General features: G+C 45.9%; 1 protein-coding gene and 1 non-coding gene across 2 annotated transcripts in view; both read right to left on the bottom strand.

Moving 5' to 3' along the window:
- Positions 1-19,670, bottom strand: part of TEX14 (testis expressed 14, intercellular bridge forming factor) — a 53,657-nt gene extending 33,987 nt beyond the window's left edge. Inside the window, exons 1-9 of the mRNA XM_056865018.1 lie at positions 19,561-19,670; positions 17,282-17,447; positions 16,127-16,257; positions 13,884-13,980; positions 13,323-13,453; positions 12,711-12,824; positions 11,876-11,999; positions 10,004-10,182; positions 8,663-8,814 (exon numbers count right to left, since the gene is read on the bottom strand). Coding sequence (XP_056720996.1) covers positions 8,663-8,814; positions 10,004-10,182; positions 11,876-11,999; positions 12,711-12,824; positions 13,323-13,453; positions 13,884-13,980; positions 16,127-16,257; positions 17,282-17,311 — 958 coding nt within the window. The 5' untranslated portion in view covers positions 17,312-17,447; positions 19,561-19,670. The remainder of the gene's footprint in view (positions 1-8,662; positions 8,815-10,003; positions 10,183-11,875; positions 12,000-12,710; positions 12,825-13,322; positions 13,454-13,883; positions 13,981-16,126; positions 16,258-17,281; positions 17,448-19,560) is intronic.
- A 2,512-nt stretch (positions 19,671-22,182) lies between these two features.
- Positions 22,183-22,401, bottom strand: LOC130491842 (small nucleolar RNA U3). Its single transcript, XR_008933867.1, has one exon. It is a non-coding gene; the product is annotated as a small nucleolar RNA U3 (small nucleolar RNA).
- Between the last annotated feature and the right edge of the window lie 340 nt (positions 22,402-22,741).

Genomic DNA, 22,741 nt, shown 5'->3' with positions numbered 1-22,741 from the left:
TTTTTTGCCCCCTATTCTAAGAGAGATGCAGTGCTATGAGGAAGCCATCTCCTGCCTCTACCTTCTATTGATGAAAGAACTGATAATCCTGTATCGTTCCAGTCATTAGCCCAGCAAAACTGTAAGAAAGTATAAGTGATGCATTATCAGAATTCCCATCATACATTTTCCAACATATGGATAAGAATCTAATCAGAGACAATCTAATCTCTCTGAATACTAGTTGCTTGGTGGGGGAAGGATGTAACAGGGGGAGGCCTCAGTGTCTTGGGGAGGGGCCATGGCTCAGTGGTAGAGCATCTGCTTGGCATGCAAAAAGTCCCAGGTTCAATCCCCAGCATCTCTAGTTAAAGGGACGAGGCAAGTAGATGATGTGAAAGACCTACGCATGAGACCCTGGAGAGCAGCTGCCGGTCAGAGTAGACAATACTTACTTTGATGGACCAAGGGTCTGATTCAATATAAAGCAGCTTCATGTGTGTTCATGTGCGTGAAACTTTCTGGAGCATCTAGTTGGCCACTGTGAGAGACAGGACGCTAGTCTAGAGAGACTAGAGGTTTGATTCAGCAAGGCTCATCTTCTGTCTTTATATACACCAATGGGGTGTAAACTGGTAGTGACTGACCAGAAGAGAGATCTTGGGGTTATGGTAGATAACCCAACGAAAATGTTGAATTAGTGCGCAGCAATGGTGAAAATAAAACCTTGGATTTACTGTGAGGGTTTGTTCACATCAGTGGATTGGAGGGTATCTGTGACAGTGTTATAAGCCTTGGCTTACCTGTGAGGGCAGTGTTATAAGCCTTGGCTTACCTGTGAGGGCTCCTTCTTCTCTGAGTGAAGATGACATCTTAAGAGCGGGTGTTTCTGTTTCCATTCTCAGGGATAGGCAGGTTCTTGACTTTTTTCAACTTCCTGTCCCTCACCGGAAACCCCTCCCAGTTCAAGGACTTCCAAAGTAAAGGTAACAGGACAGTAAAAAACATATAACAAATAACGTGTATCATGAAATACAAGGGAGATAAGTGACAAAGCGTTAAACTTGACGCCATATTAAATTGGTTAACTATTGCATAACTGGTATCAACATTAACATGTTAAGACTTAGGATAGAAACAACAGGGAGTAGAAAATGGCTGCAGAGGCGAGTGTTTCCAACGACTTGATTGTCTTGTGCTTGACCTTCAGGCTGTCTTCGCCCTGGGTGGGCAAGATGTCCTCTTCACTCAAAGAGGACGCCCTCACAGGTAAGCCAAGGCTCCGTTCTCTTCTCTGAGGCTCAGAGGACATCTTAAGAGCGGGATGTTCAATAGCTGTCATTCCTGGGTGGGGTCAAGCATCATTCGCCACCTGCTGCAGAACTCTTCTTCCAAGGATGCGTCCGTGGACGCATAGGTGTCAATCCAGTAATGACGAACAAAGGTTGATGGACTCGACCAAGTGGCAGCTTTACATATCTCCTCCACTGAAGCTTGCGCGTCGAATGCTGCTGACGTGGCCGCACTACGCGTCGAGTGTGCAGTTATGCCCTGCGGACAGGGAACGTGTGCATGTTGGTAAGACGTTTGTATGCATTGTTTGATACATCTGCTTATTGAGGTAGTTGACATCTTGCAACCTCTGTTTGGAGGAGAAATAGAAATGAAGAGTGAATCCGATCGCCTGAATGCCTTTGTGCGTTTTAAATAAACTGAGTGCTCTATGCACACCCAAGGTGTGTCAGTCTTTTTCTCTAGGGTGACTTGGTTTCGGGCAGAAGGAAGGCAACACCAACTCCTGTTGTTTATGATAGCTAGCGTTCACCTTTGGTATGAAGGTTGGATCCGGTCGAAGGACAATTTTGTCTGCATGGAAAATACAGAGGCTATCTCTGGAGGACAGAGCCCTTAATTCTGATACTCTTCTGGCTGATGTGATTGCCACCAGGAACACAACCTTCATGCGTAGAAAGGATAGTGGTACCTCCTTTAATGGCTCAAATGGAGATTTTGTTAGTGCTTTTAGCACCACATTCAGATGCCACGTCGGAAACCTATGCAAGGTTGGAGGAGACAGGTAACTCCCTTCAAGAATGTAACTACATGTGGATGTCGGGAAGTGACATACCCATCGAGATAGGTAATGACTGTTGCAATAGCTGCTACCTGCCTATGCAGAGTGGAGGCCTTTAGGTGTAGGTCTACACCATCCTGCAAAAAGTTGAGTAGATCAGGAGTGGAGATACTTAGCGGGTCCAGATGCTTCCTACAGCACCAGCGGACAAAGGCCTTCCATGTAAAATTGTAGATACGCTTAGTTGATAGTTTTCTGGCCTTCAGCATTGTGGATACCACATCTGTGGAGTATCCCAAGTTCAGCAGCTGCTGCCTCTCAAGTCCCAAGCGGTCAGTTTTAACCACGCCGGGTCCGGATACAGGACGGGTCCTTGGTGAAGTAGATCCTCTGTCACCGGTAATTCCCACGGTGGTTGAGTGGACAGTTCTCTCAGTGAAGGGAACCAGGGGCATCTGGGCCAGTGCGGAGCGATCAAAACAACATGAGCCCTTTCCTTCCTGATTTTCCTGAGGACCCTGGGCAGGATCGGCAGAGGTGGGAAGGCGTAAAGCTTCTCCTTCGGCCAGGGTGTTTCCAGGGCATCCACCCCTTCTGCCTCGTGATCTTCGAACCTCGAGAAGAACCTTCTCAGTTGTCGATTTTCTGACGTGGCAAACAGGTCCACTGTTAGTTTGCCGAACCTCATGTGGACAAGAAGAAAGACATCCCTGTTTAGCGACCACTCTCCTTCGTCCACTTGCTGTCTGCTCAGCCAATCTGCCTGTGAGTTTTGAATGCCTTGAATGTGCTCTGCTTTTATGGACACGAGGTGCACTTTGGCCCAGTTGAGGATGTGTAAGGACTCCTCGTGGAGGGAGGAGGAACGAGACCCTCCTTGTCTGTTCAGGTGAGCTTTGGCGGAGACGTTGTCTGTTCTCACCAAAATATGCTGTCCCTCGACTAGTGGTTGGAATTTGAGGAGGGCTTTGTGGATTGCCCTCAGCTCCAACCTGTTGATGTGTAAGTGGGTCTCTGTTGGAGTCCACTGACCCTGGGCAATATGGTGATGTAGGGTGGCTCCCCAGCCCTAGAGACTTGTGTCCGTGAATAACTGGACTGAAGATTCCCTGATGTAAGGGAGGCCTTGAGACAGGTTGGACGCCTTTGTCCACCATGACAGGCTGTTCTTGACTTGAGCTGTGACCGTGAGACGTGGATTTTTCTTCTGTATTATTTGGATCTGAAAAGGTTTCAAAAACCACTGAAGAGCTCTCATGTGAAGTCGAGTCCATGGGACCAGGTCTATGCAAGCCACCATGAGACCTTGGAGTCTGACTAGGGTCGAAAGTCCCGTTGACTTGGAGGATCTGGTAGTCTTGGCCAGGGTCCGTAATGTGCTGATTTTGTCCTGGGGAAGGAACATCTTGTTTTTCCTTGTGTCTATAATAGCACCCAGGTGAAGGGTCGACTGGGTAGGCGAGGTGTGACTCTTGTCGATGTTCACCACGAAACCGTGACTGGTCAGGGTCTGAATGACTGTCTGAGTATGGTCTCTTGCTAACGACTCCGAGGGGGCACTCACCAAGTTGTCGTCCAGGTAGGGGAAGATGTGAACCCCCTGCTCCCTCAGGATTGCGACGAGGTTGACCAGGACTTTGGAGAAGACCCTCGGAGCTGACGTCAGACCGAAGGGAAGTGCCCTGAACTGCAGATGAAACTGGCCATGGGTGAATCGAAGGTACTTGCAGTGAGATGGATGAATCAGGATGTGCAGGTACGCTTCTTTTAAATCTATTGATGTTAGGAAGGCTTGAGGGCGAAGGGCTTCCACTATGGATCTGAGAGTCTCCATTCTGAAGTGTTTCTTGTAATCAAATCGATTGAGGAATTTCAGATCCAGGATGGCTCTCCAGTCTCCATTTCTTTTGGGCACAGTGAAAAAGAAGGCGTAGACACCGGTGCACTTTTCTGAGTCTGGAACTTGTTCTATGGCCTGTATGTCCAATAGGTGTTGAACTGCCGCTTGAGTCCGTAGGGCTTTCTCTTGATTGCGGGAGACTGGAGAGACCAGGTAGCGATTTGGGGGGAAGGTGTGAAATTCTATTTGATACCCTTGACTTATGAGTTGACGAGTCCAGCTGTCTGTGGTGGAGGATGTCCATGCTGTCGCGAAGTGATGCAGTCGCCCCCCCACTGGAAGAAGGTGGCAGTCATTGCTTTCCTTGCTTGTCTCCAAATCTTGATGACTTGTCAGGTCCTTGTCCACTGAAGGAGGCCCCTCTTCCGAATCTAGATCCCTTTCTGAAAGATCCCCATCCAGAGTTCCAGGAGGATCTTCTGCCGTCTGATCTGGGTCGTGCCATGGAGTGAGATGTTCTAAAATGTCGAAAGGAATGCGAGAAGGCAGGTTTCCCATCCTTTTTGATGTACTTCGGCAGGGCCTTCTTTTTATCCTTGGTTTCCACAAGGATGTCGTCAAGTTTGGGACCAAACAGTTTTCCTCCTTCAAAGGGGTACCCCAGAAGAATGGCTTTGGATCCGGTGTCGGCCGACCACGATCTGATCCAGGCTCCCCTCCTTGCTGCGGAGGAAGCCGCCAAGGATCTAGCTGTGAAGGACAAGGAGTCCAGAGTTGCGTCTGCTATGAAATTAGAGGCCTTTAAGAGACGTTTCAAACCGACCAAGATTCTCTTATCAGGGGGAAGCAATTCGATGATCTTCCTGATCCACATGATGCTGGCTCTAGCTACCAATGCAGATGTGGCCGATGCCTGGATGGATAAAGCTGCGGCTTCATGTACCTTCTTTGTAGCATAATCGATCTTCCTATCCAGAGGGTCCTTAATACTGCCAGCTCCATCTTCTGAAATTAGACCTGAGGACTGAAGATCAGTAATAGGGGCTTCCACCAAAGGAACCTGCAGGAGGGACATGGCCCTGGGCTCCAATGTATACAACCTCTTAATGGAGGCTGGCACCTGCTTGGTAGACATAGGCTTCTGCCATTCTGCCCTGAGAAGGTCTTCAAAATATTCAGGGAAGGGGACTGAATATGATTTAGTTTGCAGCCGGGTAAAAAATTCCTTTGATCCCCTGAACTTGGACTTGGCCTTAATAGCCTCAGTGTCTTCATCTTCATGGAGATCAAGAGCTGACATGACTTTGCACAGGAAAAGTTGATAATCCTCCCCAGCAAAGAACCGCGGATGAGATTCCTGCGTTGTCCCCCCCTTCTTTCTCCTCTAGAGATGATAATTCCCCTTCCTCTCTTTCCTCCTCTTCCCCAGAGGAGAAATGTTGATCAGTAACCCTTTCCAGGTGGGGAGGCCGAGACCTACCAGTCGCCCTAGATTGTGAAGCAACCCTGGGTCCCTGGACTGGTGGCTCTAGTTGAACTGAACTTCTGGAGGGGGAGGAGGCTCTAGAGCTGGATGGGCCCCTGGAAGACATTTCCCCCAGAAGAGCAAATTCCTCTCTCAAAGCCCTGTACATTAATTCTAACATTCCCCGCTCGCTTGCCGCCCCCCCCCCCCCCGCCGACAAATTGGAAAGGGAAGGTTGAACTGTACCCGGTCCGACGTCCGTAGCAGAGCTGCCTGAGGAGCCGACATTACGGAGTGGTTGATTCCCTTCACCCTCGTCACCCACAGGGGACGAATGGGGAGGTTCGGCGGCCATCTTGCTTGCGCGCGAGTGCTTCGTGCCATTTTCCTCCTCAGCCTCGGAGCGCTTTCTTTTGGACTGAGCCGCCGCAGAAGCCCCCGCCGCGTTTTTCCATCGCTCGCCCCCGCCTGCTTGCCTTGGCGGGAAGGCAAGAGCTCTGTGGAAACCGCCTCGTCTCCCGAAAGGAGCTCCTCACCGGAGAACTCCTCGCTTGCCGCCATTTTCCGGGTGAGGGAAGAAATGGAAAGGCACGGAAGGAAGGGCAGACTAGGCGGCAACAATGGGGAACAGACAGGACCAAAAAATTACTGAGATGGAGTAGGAAGGTGGGTGGAGGGGGGGGAGAAGGGCCGCAGAAGAAAAAATTAGTAGAAAAGGGAGGTCTTTCGATCGAAAAAGGCTGCGGAGCGCACTGCGAAGCTGCTCTTCCCTCTGAGGCAGGAATAGAACTGGGAGGGGTTTCCGGTGAGGGACAGGAAGTTGAAAAAAGTCAAGAACTTGCCTATCCCTGAGAATGGAAACGGAAACACCAGCTCTTAAGATGTCCTCTGAGCCTCAGAGAAGAGAATTGCTAATTACTCAGTGGGCAGGGCTTATACAAATTAATGCAAAGACTTCCAGATACAGTTGAAGGTGACCCCTCCCCTTTTCATGGCTCACCATGCCACCAAGGTAGGAAATCTGGAGAAAACCTATCAACCTAGTGCTCAGTATGTTAGAATAGCAGAATTTAAACCCAACAGAGGCTATTTTAGCCAACAAGGTTTAATTGAAAGTTAGAAAATAATGCAGACAGAAACTTGAGAAACTTTTTTTTCTCTTAAACCTAAACCCCACAGTCCTGGACACATTCTGAGCTGATGGCTGCTTTCATCTCAGTGGCTGCACTTCCACAGGTGAGACGTGGTTGTAGCTCAGTGGAAAAGCATCTGCTTTACAAACAGAATCCAATTTCAATACCCACCAGCTTCAGTTAAAAAAAAAGATCAGGTAGAAAGTGATATGAAAGACCTCCATATGAGACCCAGGAAACCTTCTGCCAGTCAGAGTAGAAACATTAACCTTCACAGCCCAATGATCCAGCAGCATCATGTATTCAATGTGATTGAAGGATTCAAGGAATAGTGCACTGGGGAGGGGGTTGAATTGGAAGAAAACCCTGAAGTCTCCTTGAGCTGTGGAAGAATGCTGAACTGCCTCCTTGCTTTAACATAGAAGCTACTTTTTGGGATGTCATTTTCTTCTGGGAGACCCAATTTCTCCATTGGGAAGGCAGTCCCATTATAGGAGAACTGTTGCCCCGGGGCAACTGGGAGCCCTACCAGGAGGTAAGTCCTCCTGAGATTATGGTAAACTGCTGCTGCTTCACATGGCTGCCGAGGAAAGGGAGGAAGAGAGGATGGTAGATTGCAGATACTCAGCTCTAGTCTAGAAGATGTGCTGCTGCTACTCCTACAGCTACCGCCGCCTCCTTCCTCTTGCAGGGGCCTGGGGTGAGGCAGTAGGTGACTGGCGGCTGCTGCTGCCACAGCCCCTACTCAACTCAGCACTTCTTTTGTTCCATGGCTGCTTCCCCCGCCCCCTCCACACACACACCTAGCAGCAGTGGTTGAAGGCACCAAGCGCCTAGGCAGTTCCAGCCCTGCCTGAGCTCTCCCAATTAGGCCACTGGATGGTGGCAGTGAAGGCAAAGACAGCTGACATTCGGGTTGGGCTAGGAGAAAGAGGAAGAAGGATGGGAAGTGGACAGAGGCTTCATAAGACCATAAGAAAAGCCATGCTGGATCAGACCAAGGCCCATCAAATCCAGCAGTCTGTTCACACAATGGCCAACCAGGTGCCTCTAGGACGCCTACAAACAAGACAACTGCAGCAACATCCTGTCTGTGTTCCACAGCACCTAATATAATAGGCATGCTCCTCTGATCCTGGAAAGAATAGGTATGCATCATGACTAGTATTCATTTTGACTAGTAGCCATGGACAGCCTTATCCTCCATGAACATGTCCACTCCCCTCTTAAAGCCTTAAAGCTTCCCTTCAGCTTCCAGGAGAAAGGCACACACAGCCTTTATGGTGCCGATCAAAATTCAGTCACCTAAGACATCGCTTATGGCTTACCTAATGGTCAGGTAGGGCCCGCCTTCTCCCTATCTAATGCCAGGAAGAGGCAGGAGCAAACCACAGCCCCTGCTCACCCCAATACCTTTTTCCATGGTTGCTCCCACAGCATGGTTGCTCTCTAGCAGCAACTACTGCAGGCAGGAAGAGCCCAGTCAAAATTTGGCACCCTAAGCAATCACCTCAGTGGTCAGACTGACCCTGCCTTCTCCCTATCTAATGCCAGGACAAGATCAGACACTAAAATGGGCTGAGGAATGGAATGGCAGTTACTGTGCAAATGAGGAAGCAAGGATTCCTTCTAGCTGCCTGGCCCTTGTGGCAGCTGAGGGATCTGAGGCAAGACAGGAGCAGCGGTGGTTTGCCATTGCCTTACACAAAGGGACAGTCAGCCAGAATTCACAACAATAGCTATAGTAGCGCATGCTGCACAATCCAAATGGATTACAGTAAACATCCAGTCATGTAAGTGTTTATTACTGACTGCATTCAGCATTTCGAAACAAGATTTTAGGGAGAGGGTTAGGGTTTGGGGGAAAATGAAAACTAGGGATGTCTGGAGAAGGACTGACAAATGTATTGTGGGGCTGTCTAGAGAGACTAACAAATGTATCATGGGGAGTCAGATGATAAAGGTGGTGCAGGAAGTGTTGCCATTCTGAAGGTGGATATTTATTTACTACATTTCTATTCTGTCCTCCCACTGTGAGATTCAAAATGGCATACATGGAGGAATTCCTTGGTGGCCTCATCCAGATACTGTCTACATCCAGACCTACTTAGCTTCTGCAAGGCTCTTTTGCATGTGACCTCGTTCCTAACATTCTGCCTCCTTAACTGTACCTGTGAGTGCCTCCTGCATCACGGCACAGAAGCTGTAGATGTCTGATTTGGCAGTAGCAGGCTTTTCAAGGATCACTTCCGGCGCACACCACTTGAACAGCTGAGAGGAGATGGGCACCCGGGTCAGGTCGCTGTGTTCTCCCCCATCCTTGCTGCCAGATACAGAAAGCCAAGGAGCTTGATGTGTGGAGGACATGCTAACCACATATGCCCTGTTATTCCTATATCTCCAGGAGCCTTGGTCCTGCTCCCCAACCTGTGGATCCCTGAGGCAACTGCTGGGCTAAAGAGCCACCCAGGAGGCTGTGACTAGTGAGAATTAGAGTTGTGGGGAATTCGGCTTATTTTCAGCTTTCCCAAAAAAATCGGGCATTCATGCCCATGGGGATTTTTTTCAAAGCTCCTGGGAGGCTTTTTTTTGAGGTAGACTCCTCCCAAATTGCAGCGTTCATGCAAGGGAATCTCCTTGCATGAACCCCCAAGTTTGGTGAAGATTGGGTCCAGGGGTCTGGAAGGGGTCGCCCCCCCCCCACCCTCCTCCATAGAGAAGAAATAGTGAAGTTGCTGCGGTCAGATTCTCTATTGCGAACTTCGCTATGCTTCTCTATGGAGAAGGCCAGCAAACTTTCCCACCATTGAAAGCAATGGGCCAATATGCACAAGCCTAGTGAGAATGTTGTGATACATTGGTCAAGGAAACCGGGACCCTGTGTCTCCTGGCAAATGATCCAGATGACTCATGAGAAGTCCCAGAATTTCAAGGCGCATGGACAATTTCCCAAACACCATTTGAAGGGACAGAGGCAACTGGTCAAGGAGAAGCCACCCTGCTAACCGCCTTGGAAATGAAGTCAGGGAGAAGCGGGCAGCACACAGTGGTCAAACAGCAGCACACCAGTCTTCACAACTCCTAGGACCAAGGCTGATCCAGCAGCAGAAGGGTCTTCCCCATCCCTCACAGTATAAAAACTAGTCCCCAACATGCTGCCGTGCCAAGAAACAGGACCCAAGAAGGGTCTATGCAGACAAAGGAGTGGGGATGAATGTGCAGATTACGGCAGGTTTGATTCTTAATTGCTGGGGGCAGCAAGAAGCAAGTTTGCTCCTACTCTACTGGTGGTCTTCAGTGTCCTCCCGACTTTCTCCCATATAAGTGAAGTTTTCCATTTAGAGTATGGGGGGGGGAGAAATAAAATGAGTACATCTGGCTGCCAATCCCACAGAAGGGTCCACAGGGACACATTGCACCCAAGGGCACTTGCGATATACAGGCCCTTCCTTCACACACCCCACACTACCGATCATAATGTGTTAGCAGCTCAGTAAATAGGGGACTCAAACCTTTCAATCATGTACTCCAAGTTGGTGAGTCGGGCTTCACCAGTCGTTACAATCACCACCGCATAGGAGCTGACTGTGCGGTGGACGAAGCCTTGTGTGTGCAGGAACCTCAAGGCCTCAATCACCTGCAGCAGCAAGTGCACAATCGTTTCGGCATGCACAACTGGAAAATCTGAGCGCTGGAGGCAATGGAAGAGGGTTAGAGTGGTAACTGGTACTTGCTGAGGGCGCTCATTATCCTCAGATAAATGAATGAAGGACAGAATGAAGTTTGGCATAGCTAGCTCTGCCTCTGGGAGTGGATGGGTGGAGCTAACTTGTACAAGAATATCCTCTGAGAAAAAATGGGTTAGAAATTCATAGGGTGATAATATTTCTTTCTCAGCTGCACTAGGCCTTTTTATTTATTTATTCAAATTAAGCAGCTGGTGTAGCATAATGGCCAAGAGAAGGGGCAATGGTATGGGCAATCAAAGCAGGCGGTGTTAGGCAAGCCACTCACTTTTCCTCCCCACTTTAGTCTCCCCATCTGCAATACGGGGAAACTAATAATAATGGCCTAACTCACCGTCTGTTGAAAGGATTGCTATAATAGCCACGAAGTGCTTTAAACACTGGAAATACTATACAAATACTTATTACTTTTAAAATGTTTACTCAGCCTTTCCACCAGCTTGGCCTTCAAGGCAGCAAAGAAATTCAGTTTTAAAACTATCAACTACTGTATCTACCCAAAAGGAAGATGACCCCCCTTTCGACTTTGTAGAAAAGGTAGAATCATCTTTCATTCATGTATATACATGGAGGGGGGCGCTACCGTCTCTCACCTAAGCATTTTCTCACACCAGATAGGAGGTGCGAGAGCAAACAGAAGAGCAACCAGCCCCCCAGAAGGCACAGATGCAGAGGGCAGCACGCCCACGCCCCCAGCCGGCTCACCAAGCTGCTTGCAGAGAACAGGCTCATCTTAAATTCAGGACTATTTTTTTTTCTTTAGCCTTTGGGGGAGGGGGGGTCATCTTAAATTCAGGAATATGTTTCTTTCAGGTAAATATGGTAAAAACATGAGAATTAAAAGCATATAAAAAGAAGAACCATCTCAGTTGCCATTCAAAGCTCAGGTGAGCAGGATGGACAGCAGGACCAGTTATATAGGCAAGCCACCCACAGCTGCTGGAAGCTGCGCAATGAGGCAGACACCAATGCACCCTGGGGGGGGTCAGCTTACTCCCAGCTATCAGGTGACTGATCTGTATTTCTGGGTCCATGCTGCAACAGGAGGTGATGGATGCACCTTAGGCCTTTTAGGCAGGGACATTTCCCTGCGGTCACCCCCACCAACTGCTTTGGGCTTTCTTTTGTTTATGCATGCCTTTTCCGCCCATCAGAGGTTGCCTCGCTCTCCCCGTGCATGTAGCCCACATTTTACAGATTCTGGATAAAACAGCATCTGGAAAACACAGGCAAAATGCGCAGGGAGAGCAAGGTGACCTCTGACAGGCGGAAAAGGCATGCATAATCAAAAGTAAGTCCCAAAGCTGTCAGCGAGGGTGGTCACGGGGAAGCATCGCTGCATAAAAGGCCTTAGCTGGAAAGACAGAATACCTTGAACCACCCCTGATGCAGGGATCTGGTGACTGGAGCAAGATGTCCAGATCTCCCTCACACAATTCCTCCCAGCCCCCAGCTTGTTATATTTAAATTGTATTACTTGCTTTGTTTTTACTGCTGCAAGTTGCCTGTGAATAAGATTGAAAAGGTATAAGTATTTCAACAACCGGAACTTTAAAAAGCAAAACAAAACAACGTGGAATCTGACTGGGCACAGACAGCACTGGCAATACTCAGAGGAAAACAAAATGGAAGCATTACCCTCTCGTGAAGGACGCTGTAAAGTGAGCCAAAGTTAACCCTTTCATACACTAATTGGGTTCTCTCCAAGCCACTGGATAAGCACTCAGCCATCAACAGCAGCAAATGAGGGTGGCGGAGTTTACTGCAGAGGGGATAAAACATGAAACAAATATGAAACAAAATCAGATTACACAGAAAAGACATCTTCAGCTTCACAGATGTTTATCCTAGAAAAAGCGAGAAACTGGACTCCCCCTCAGGACATATTCTAAGGTCAGCCACTAGACGTCTGGCCTCCCTCTCTACTATCTGGCTTTCATCAAAGTCTCAGGGGACATAAAGCTGGTAGGATATCAAAAAGCTAAACAAGCCTCCAGATGGTCAATGGAGGCAGCACTGGAGCCCAACATAGCCAGTCAGGTAAATCAGGATAAGCTGGTGTGGCCCATCTCCATTTCAGTCATTGTCACTGGCTGCGGTCTGCCTCATTTTCAGTGCAGTCAATGATTCTTTGATGTCATTTTTATGGTATAAGCTCACAACAGATAACACCCAAAAGCATTGAAAAATGTGTACATTTTAAAACTGGTTAGAGGAAACAGAAAATGTCACAAAGACTCAAGAGTTTAATTCATACAAGAAAAGCAAAAATGAAACTGGGATTTTTTTTTCTTGAAGCAACAGAGCTGCAAAACTTTGGTAGCACCTCCCATTTCTCATGACACAGAAACTATTCTGTCATGGCACACTTGTGCACTCCCCCCCCCCCATACACACACAAAATCTGGGAACCACTGTTCTAGACACCTCACTGCACTGGCTCTTGACTATTATTCCACAGGTTGATGCATACCTACTATACTCCTTTTCCGCAAGCAGCAGGTCAGCCAGGTGCAGCTTGCTGCAGTTCCGATGGGGTTTCAGATTCAGCTCCTTCACTGTGACCCGGGTCACGCCCCACATCAAACTAAGGAAGAAAGAGGATAAGTGGGACTTACCAAAAAGATCAGGCAAAAAAGCTTTCTGTATTATGATATCTCTCTTGTTGCCTCCACTCTCTGCCCTATATCTTTATCAATAAAGTTTTTTATTTTATTTTCACTCAGAGAGTCTGTGATTTGGTCCTTGCTTTCCCAAGGAATATGTTCAGAGGCTGCTTTTGTGCAGTTGTTTTACTCTGAAACAGAAAAACACTTGCAATACCATGTAAAAATCCACCTCTGTACAATTTCACAGGTTGAGGAAAACAAAAATTAGAGGACACACCATCTAGCATTATCAATTCCAGGGATGAATCAACAGAATACCGTCAGTCCAATGTGCTTAGCACACTCTGGGCAGCTTCTTTAAAGATGTGAAAAGGTAGTAAAACAAAGGTACAGGCAACAGGGGAGAACACATCACTTGATTTAGAGAGCTCTGTCTAGAACGTAAGATAACGAATCTATCTCCTACAAGAACGTACTTGGTCATAACCATGTATGGCCCAGCAGGAAATGAGAAGGTCCGTTCATCATCAGCCTGGAACAGTTCTTTATCTGTGATGAGTGGGAGTGATGATAGGTAGCCCACTTGCTTGCTGCCAGTAAGATAAAACTAAGATGGAACAGACAGAAAGACAAAATGAGCTAGATAGAGGAAATGTGGGAAGGACAGCAATATGAGAGACATAACCTCCCACAGTCTTCCAGGCATGCAAGAAGAAAAACGGGGAGAATGAGAAATTCTCAACAATCCCAGATTATGTTGCAGATTTCCACTTCCCATCCAAGGTCAGCCATTCCTAGAAAGTTACACCATTGTTATGGATGTCCCTTAACGGGAAGAAGTGGTAGTCAGAACACTCTCCTGGAAACCAGCTGGTGGCCTTAAGCCAGTCAGATTTTGTTTGAAGGCCGCCATCTGACAATCCCTATACCCAGGAGATATATAATGGCACAATGATACTGATTTTGATTTTAGAATGGCTGAATTTTCCCTTGTTCAAGGACAGTGGGACTTTGTATTTCGCATTTCAGCAGCTTACCTTCCCAAAGCCAAAGCTGAAAGTTCGCCCAAACTGTTTGCACTTTTTGGAACGGTTTGAGCCTTTCAGAAATCTTCCCAGTGGGCTGTGGTCCCTTCTGAAGGCAAAAACAAAAAAGCAAAGCATGAGGGACCTCTCTTGTGGTAGACAACTGTGAGGAAACGTCTCAATGCAACTCTCAACATCATCTTGGCAAGAAAGGCATGTGATTTGAGAAGCAGCAGCGTTGGTTTTTATATGCCCACTTTCTCTACCACTTAAGAAAGAATCAAACCAGCTCACCTTCCCTCCCCCTCCCCACAACAGACACCCTGTGAGGTAGGTGAGGCTGAGAGAGTGTGACTAGCCCAAGGTCACCCAGCTGGCTTCACATGTAGGAGTGGGGAAACAAACCCAGTTCACCAGATTAGCCTCCGCCGCTCCTGTGGAGGAATGGGAAATCAAACCCGGTTCTCCAGATTAGAGTCTATTGCTACAAATCACTGCTCTTAACCACTACACCATGCTGCCGATTGCTTCTGAAGTATGTCCTTTTTCCCCACACCCTGCCCAGGTAAAAATAAAGGGAGGTGTGTGAAACTAGGAAATTCACTATTTAAGTTTCTATTGGATCCAATCTAGAGCAGGTGGCCAACCCACAACCCATCACTAGGGTCCATATGTCAGTAAGGCCTTTAATTGCACACATTTCATTATCCCACTTCCACCCCACACATCCACTGAAGACCTCAGAGAAGTTCAGATGTGGTCACCAGATAATCTTACATTTAAGCAGCTGACAAGCCCAGTACTGCTTAGCTTCACCAGGTGCCTGTTGAACTGGGCCAGATGCCTCCAAACCACTTATTACCAAGGGCACCCCAGCACCATGGATGGCAAGATGCAGGCTGGGACCCAATTAATAGGATCTCAGGGACAGCAGGTTCATAGCTGCAGGACCACCTCTCCCTCTTTGCTCTGCCATAACAGCATCCCACATCAGAGAAGGGCCTTCTGCAGTTGCCACCATGCAAATGGGCAAGATCAAAAACTGTCCATACATGTGCATACTCTGTTGTAGCTCCCACCTAATGGAATGGTCTGCCTAATAAAGTCAGGAAGGCTTCTGTTCTCTCAGCATTCTGCAAACCTGAATTATTCAGGAGGGCTTTTTTACTCAGGTACTGTAATGATTGTACTGTAATGAAACGATTCAGAAAGATAGTTTGGTAAAAGGACAGGAACCGTGGGTTCTACTACTGCATATAGTATATACTTTTTGTTGTTCGAAGAAGGGTCCTAAGAGCCCTGTGGCATAGAGTGGTAAGGTGCAGTACTGCAATCAAATCTCCGCTCACGACCTGAGTTCAATCCCAACAGAAATTGGTTTCAGGTGGCTGGCTCATGGTTGACTCAGCCTTCCATCCTTCTGAGGTCAGTAAAATGAATACCCAGTTTGCTGGAGGTAAAGTGTAGATGACTGGGGAAGGCAGTGGCGATCCACCTTGTAAACATAGTTTGCCCTGTAAACATCGTGATGTGACTTCACCCCATGGGTCAGTAATGACCCAGTGCTTGCACCTTTACTTTTTGCCTAAGTAGAATCCTACTATCCAATTTCTACATTGTTTAATATGTTGCATTAATGCTTATGCTTTGTTTCAGTTGCTCCAGATTTCTGCAGTCCAAATCCTGCTCTACTGCTTATTGATGTCCCATCCTGTTTACTGACTTTATTGACTTATACTGTGTAATCTGCCTTGAGTCTCAGTGAGAAAGACAGACTGTAAATAAATAAAATTAATTTAATGTAAGGTTACTTTACCTCTTACCCTTTCATTGCAAGTGTAAGAGAACTATAAACACACATTTTATGGCTTTCCCACATGGGGGGCATGATCATACAGAGCACAGAAGAATTATACTTATGAGGAACCCATTTGTGTGTGTGCAAAGTGCTGTCAAGTCACAGCTGACTTATGATAACCCCTTATGGGGTTTTCAAGGCAAGAGGCTAACAGAGGTGGTTTGCCATTGCCTTCCTCTGCATAGCAACCCTGGTATTCCTTGGTGGTCTCCCATCCAAATACTAACCAGGGCTGTCCCTGCTTAGCTTCTGAGATCTGACGAGCTCAGCCTAGCCTGAGCTATCCAGGTTAGGGCAAGGAACCTATTTAAAAGCCTGATGATAATAATGGAAGTTCTGGTATTACGAGAAAGGGAGAAAAATGTCTCTCTGCCATCATCTGCACCAAACCACTTACCCGTGTGTGATGCCCCCAAACATGGAAGGGTTGTAGACAAGGTCTTTTGGAGAACGAACCTTGTGTAGCAAGGTGTAATTCACCAGGGTGGCCTGCATGTGTGCTGTGCAGCGCTGGATAAACTCCAACATCTGAAATGGCCAAAACAACTGAGAGTTTAAAAGGGCACCACAAATGCAAGAGGCATGAAATGTAGAGAAAACCTTTAGTAAGAGGTATTACAATAGTGAAAATAATATATTGCCTCTTTCACGTTATTTGCAATTTGGGGTAAAACATTTTTTTTAAAATTTTCATTAAAAGGGGAATACAAAGGAAAAAAGGGGAAGGAGATGTTTCAGCATTACAAATAAAAGAAAAGAAAAAAAAATCAGATTATACTGCCATACTTATTCAGCATAGTTATACAGTATAAATGGCCTTCCAGCTTGAAGAAAAGAGCTTTAACATTACAAATAAGTTTTATATTGTTCATGCGAGGTTTATTATATAGTTTTTACTGGTCTGATTGACTGTACCAATAAATATTATAAATATTATTATCATTACAAATAAAACAATATAAAACCAATCACCTTGTCATAAATACTGGGGTAAATATTATTGCCTAGTCTTGAGCAGCAGAGTCGCTGAAATGTTACTGCGGTTGGTTTTAGTTGCATGTATGTGCACACATGCAACTAAAACCAAACTTTCAAGGACACACATTTACATTGGCATCCTAGCTTCAGTGACTGGGTGACCCTCTTGGAGGCTCAGACCAAGCCCACCTACAGGGCGCAGACCATACATATTCTGTGTTTCCACCGCTACAATACACAAAACGGAGAAACTGGTAATGAGCACAGAGTTCAGCATCCTGAAATTATCAGGGGTTTTTGTAAAGGGATGTTTTGAGTCCCTAAGATAAGCTTGGAAGAACATGAGCAAAACCAAAAAAATTAAAAGCCATCAAGAAAGGGAGTTGAGAAGAAATGGTCTTGTGCAGCCTAAGGCTATACATGCAAATTTGATGGAATTTATTCCCAAGTAAGCATACACAGGATATGCAGGCTATGTGCCCCCCATCAGTCTGCAAAATGAAGACTGAAGGTTTGCTTCTTTCTGATCAAGCACCTTAATCTCATCCTCACACCAGTTTACAAGATCACATACCTGGATGCTACTTTCCTTTGCAGCAGACATTGCCCAGCTCTCTGGGTTCTTTCCATTCTCATCATGGATTCGCAAGTCTCCACCTGCCTCCAGCAACTTACTAAGAACTGATTGGTTGCCAGAGAAAGCTGCAGCGTGTACTGGAGTACTCCCATCATAACAGCGACTACAGAAACAGAAACACACACTAGCGGGGAAGATACATAGTTTAGGCACTTACTGAATATCCTTCTCCTCTAGCTCGATAGGGATGATCATTGATTACATTGCTAGAGCTGCTGAAACCGTTCCAAGGTCAGTGCTTATGGGTCTGGTTTTATTTGGATGAGAAAGCACTAGATATTTATGGTATCTTTGTACTATTTACTTTATTTCCAGATAAGCACCTAGAAGCATCTGGTCGGCAACTGTGTGAACAGACTGCTGGACTTGATGGATCTTGGTCTGATCCAGCATGGCCTTTCTTATGTTCTTATGTAAGCACTTAAAAGGCATGAGCAATAGCCAGATAGGCTGGCTAATCAGAAGGGCTCTTAACCCAGGAGAGCAGTATCCACAAGGAAGTGTTCAGTCCATTGATTCATCACTTCAGAAACTCCCCAGTCAATTTGTTTGCCTCCTTGAGCAATGCCAAGGTCTTGAGCTAGTTCACAAGGGCCAGCAGAGTTCTCTTTATCGATACCCTCACAGAAGGGTCCCCCTTCCTTTCCACTACTGTTAAGGGTGTTCAACAAAATCTGACAGAAGACATTGTGATTATCCCTGGTTTGCAGACCTTGTCACACTCCAATTTCCACGAAGCTAATAACTCAGGCAGTGCCCCATCCTTCACCGCAAGCTAGACATTCTTCAGTTATATACTATGTGGCTGAAAGGGTTGGGCTTGGAGGTTTGGTTAGGTGTTGAATAACTTGCTCTCAGCTTGATGCAACTGTTACTCTAGCTGCATCAAGCTGAGAGGAGGTTATTCAGCACCTAACCTGAATACCCCAAACCTCCAAGCCCAACCCTTTCAGCCACATAGTATCAGAGCACATGGGCATGCTTCTGCTCTTGGTGCCAAGGAAAAAGAGCGCTCCTCATCTGTCAGATCCAAGGAAGGTCTAGCTTGGGGCCTTAAGACTAACACATTACACAGCCCGGGGCAACATTGGGGTTAGTGCTCTCTATTGATTCACATGCCCCCTCAGGCTCTTACCTACACATTTGGCAGTTCCTGACAGCAGCTTCCCCTCTAGTGATCCTACTGTAAGCTTCCAACCTGGCTAAAGCAGTTTTTGGCAAGAAGGTTCAGCAATGTGTTTTTGAGAGCTCAACCCTCCTGACCCCCTCCTCTCTATTTCTTTTCAGAGTTTTAGTCACTGCTCTGCAATGCTCCATGGTCTGGACTACTGTAGGAAACAGAGAGAATGGAACACTGGAACCATGAGGGATTCCTCCTTGTCAGCAGGCAAAAGGAACCCAGGTCAGGTTATTCTTCCCACTTGCTCCATAGGCAGGACTATCCTAAATAGCCAGGTCTTTACTTTAGCCAGCAGGGAAAGTAATACCCCACTTTGGGGGTATAGAGTGCTAAGCAATGGGTAACATTCCTCTCACAAAAAATTAAAGATAGTATCAGTGGGTAAGGAAGGACAGCATGTGGATTATACAGCTAAATGCTGCTGAAATGGGCCCTCTAGGGGCTCTCTGGGATAAATGCAGCCTCCCCACCCTACACCAACCAACATGCTCTACAGAGGCATAGATTGAACAGGCCTGAGATTTGTCAAGGAACACCATGGCAGGGGAAAAGTACCAGTTTCTAAATAGATGCCTCCCTTGATAAGGTGGTTGTTGCAATGACATTTGGAGTGGCTCTTGCCCTAGGACTCCCTCTAACTGATAGGCCCTCATCAGCAAGGGGCGAGTAGCTCCTGCCTATAGGTCTTGTGCATGGCCACATCATGTTGTACTGTACTTCAGAGCACAGGTGCTGGCAGCTGTGCCCACTTGGTACCTAGGAACAGCTTTGCAATCCACTTTAAGCCTGCAAGGCTTGTAGCCTCTCTTGTGAGGCTTGCCACCAAAATCTACAGAGGCTGTGCCATGCCAACCTATTAGGGGGGGGTGCGGGTGGAATGGGTTGCGGGTGCCCTGTAGGACATGACCCACAACTTCTGCTTTCTTACTTATCTTCACTCTCTCTCATAATTTTTTTCTGGCCCTGGGAATCACCTGTCAATTAGGCAGACTAGAAATATCTGATAATAGAAGCAAAAAAGAAGATTTCAACTTACTGATTTGGGTCTGAGCCAAAATCCAGAAGAATATCGACCACTTTCCCAAGGCCAAGTAAAGCAGCTATGAACAGGGCGGTCTGTCCCAAGGAGTTTACAGCATCAGCACAGACCCCTGAAAAAGGACAGTACCACTTTAAAAAAAGGATAACTACTATGCTCCCTTTAAATCAATGGATCCCTCCACTCTAAACTCTGACTCTCTAATGCTTGGCTCAGGCTGCAATCCTACACACACTTGGGAGGAAGCACCATGGAATTCAGTGCCTTTAAGCATACAAGCAGAGAACTAGGTTGCACACTGCTGTTTAAGGATTTGCTGCAATTGAATGCCCAGTTTAAACAATTTGCTGGATCTGTGGGAGCCTGTTGTAGATAAACTATTCATATTACAAGCTGGACCATAAGAAATCATAGAAATTTTTCCTAAACCCCAACATCTCCCCCTCTAGGATTCTACAAGGTTTCAAGTAGACTTATTGATCCTCCCTCTCCTTTTCAACTGACTGTTACTCTCAACATTCAGGGCCTCCTGCAAATGCTCAGTTCTCACTAGGCTGTTTTTAAACATTTATCTTTAGTTTAATTCACAAGGCCATCGTTTTTTCTGCATACCTAAGGAGCATATATGGGAGTGTACCAAAACCCTCACCTTGTCCCTTTCTTTCCTTATGAGAGCTCCTCTGATCAATAGATTTTGAACAATGACTGAAAGAGTACTAAATTAGTTTCTAAAGGAAAATATTATAGACAGGGATTTAGTAACCAACAAGGTTATATTTGGATCACTGTCTAGCATCAGGGAAATAACATCCCTTTGAGAATTATTGAATGATAAGTGTGACATAAGAGGCAAAATCTACTGATTCCTAAAAAACAAAATAAAAGGAGCATTCCAGTATTTTATGAGATACAGTATCAATTTTACCCAGGCCACAAGGACAAAGGCGATCTGAATAAGGAATATTATATAACCTCCCACACAATACTTCAGAAGGATTAGCGTTAGAACAAGCTAAAAAAAATGCCTGAGCATAATGAGGAAATGTTAAATATCTCATATAAGAAGGCAAGGACAGTGGTGGTAAAATACCAAAGAACTGGGTTGAACAAACTCTATGAGCACAAATTACCACGTTATTAGTACTCTCACCTTGTCTGAGGGTAGCCTGTTATTCACTGTTTTCGTGACTGGCATAGTGATAAGATGTACTAAATTTGTAATCAAAAAGGGCAAGAGTCCAGTAGCACCTTAAAGACTAACAAAAATATTTTCTGGTAGGGTATGAGCTTTCGTGAGTCACGAAAGCTCATACCCTACCAGAAAATATTTTTGTTAGTCTTTAAGGTGCTACTGGACTCTTGCCCTTTTTGACTACTGCAAACAGACTAACACGACTACCCACTGTAAATTTGTAATGTTCTAAGTTTCTGCATGTTGCCTTGAACTTCTTGAAAAAGGGCAGAACACAAAATGGTGAGAGATCTATAGATTTTTGTTTTAAACTTGGTATTAAGATTTACGTGTTAAATTTTGTAATGATTTCATGTTAGCACAGAAGAGTAAATATTTGTAAATAGCACAAACACAAATAAACAGAGGCTCCTAATCAGTGAAAGGACCTCTGCCTTTCCTTCCTGCTCTACAAAAGCCAATGCAAAAAGGGTATTTTGGGAGAAGTGTCAAATAATTATTTCATATATTTTAAAAAAATGTAAACACAAGCTTTCAGCTCTTAAAGCCCTTCTCTGGCTACCCTACAAAACAAGAGACTTCCTGGATTGTTCACTGTATTTTGGCAGTACAAACCCTTACAAACATGAATAAATCTGGAATAACAGCATTTGAAAAAATGACTGCACAATATCAAAAAGTGGTGATTGCTCTTCCTAGCTTTCTAATACATTAAAAAGGAACACACAAATGTTTTGTAACTGAAAACACAAAGTATCAAGGAAAATACCTACTCACATTCCCCCACCCAAAATACAGGTTTAAAGCAACAAAAAAAGGCCCCTACAACACTAACCCAAGAACAGCAAAACAAATCAGTGTAATTTGTAAACCACTTTTAAAAAGGAAATAGATCACAATGGGTATCCGTGTTAGTCTGTCTATAGCAGTAGAAAAGAGCGAGAGTCCAGTAGTACCTTAAAGACTAACAAAATTTCTGGCAGGGTATGAGCTTTTGTGAGTCACAAAAGTCAATTTTGCTGTACAGTCCCCCCCCCCTTAACAGCTTTCTTCACCTTCACCAACTGTTTTTAGAAAGTAAATGGGGCTTTTGACTGTCCACTGGAGATCTGACTGGATGTGCCGATTTTTAAAAAACTTGCTTCATTATCAGCAGCACAAAAAGTAAAGGTAAAGGTCCCCTGTGCAAGCACCGGGTCATTCCTGACCCATGGGGTGACGTCACATCCCGACGTTTTCTAAGCAGACTTTGTTTGCGGGGTGGTTTGCCAGTGCCTTCCCCAGTCATCTTCCCTTTACCCCCAGTAAAATTAAATCAAGTAGCAGATACTGTAGGCATGGGGGTTTAAAGTAACAAAAGAAACATTTTATAACAAATATTTTAAAAAAATTAAAACTATTTTTTAACTGTTGTAAAAAGAGAACCAACCACTCAGAATATGTTCTCTCCCTCCGACCTTCTTAAAAAAAGAAGGCAGAACGATCATCAAGAACAGGACAGCAGCTACAATAAAGTAGCACTACCTGTCTGCTTCACGCTCAGGAGAAAACATTTTAACTCCTCCTCGTGGTTGGCGAGACCGATCACTTTCGAATGCACTTCTCTAGTTAGGTACTATAGAAATGATCCCTGAAAGTATAGTCTTAACAAACAACGTCATGGCTCCGGCATGAAGCTCTCTTCGGTGACTCTTTTAGTCACAGCAGCCGAATTCCATTCCTCCTCTCCCTCCCCTATTTCCTTCGGGGGGTTGGGTTTTTTCCGTATCCAAAACTACTCCTTGTAAAAAACTGTCCAAAAGTATTTAATCCAGCAGCGTTTTCAAAAACATCGTTTCCCAAAGGAAGACGGCCCCCATTTTAAATTTACATACAGAGACCCAAGCAGCCAATCGTGTTCTCTCACTTTTTCCGGAACTTTGCTGCCTTGGTGCTCGCTCATTGGCCCTTCAAAAGCCACGTGCTTTCCAATAACCCTTCCAGAAT

This window comes from Euleptes europaea, chromosome 19 (genome assembly GCF_029931775.1).
Source record: "Euleptes europaea isolate rEulEur1 chromosome 19, rEulEur1.hap1, whole genome shotgun sequence".
NCBI classification, from domain to species: domain Eukaryota; kingdom Metazoa; phylum Chordata; class Lepidosauria; order Squamata; family Sphaerodactylidae; genus Euleptes; species Euleptes europaea.
This window is presented reverse-complemented; position numbering and strand designations above follow the sequence as displayed.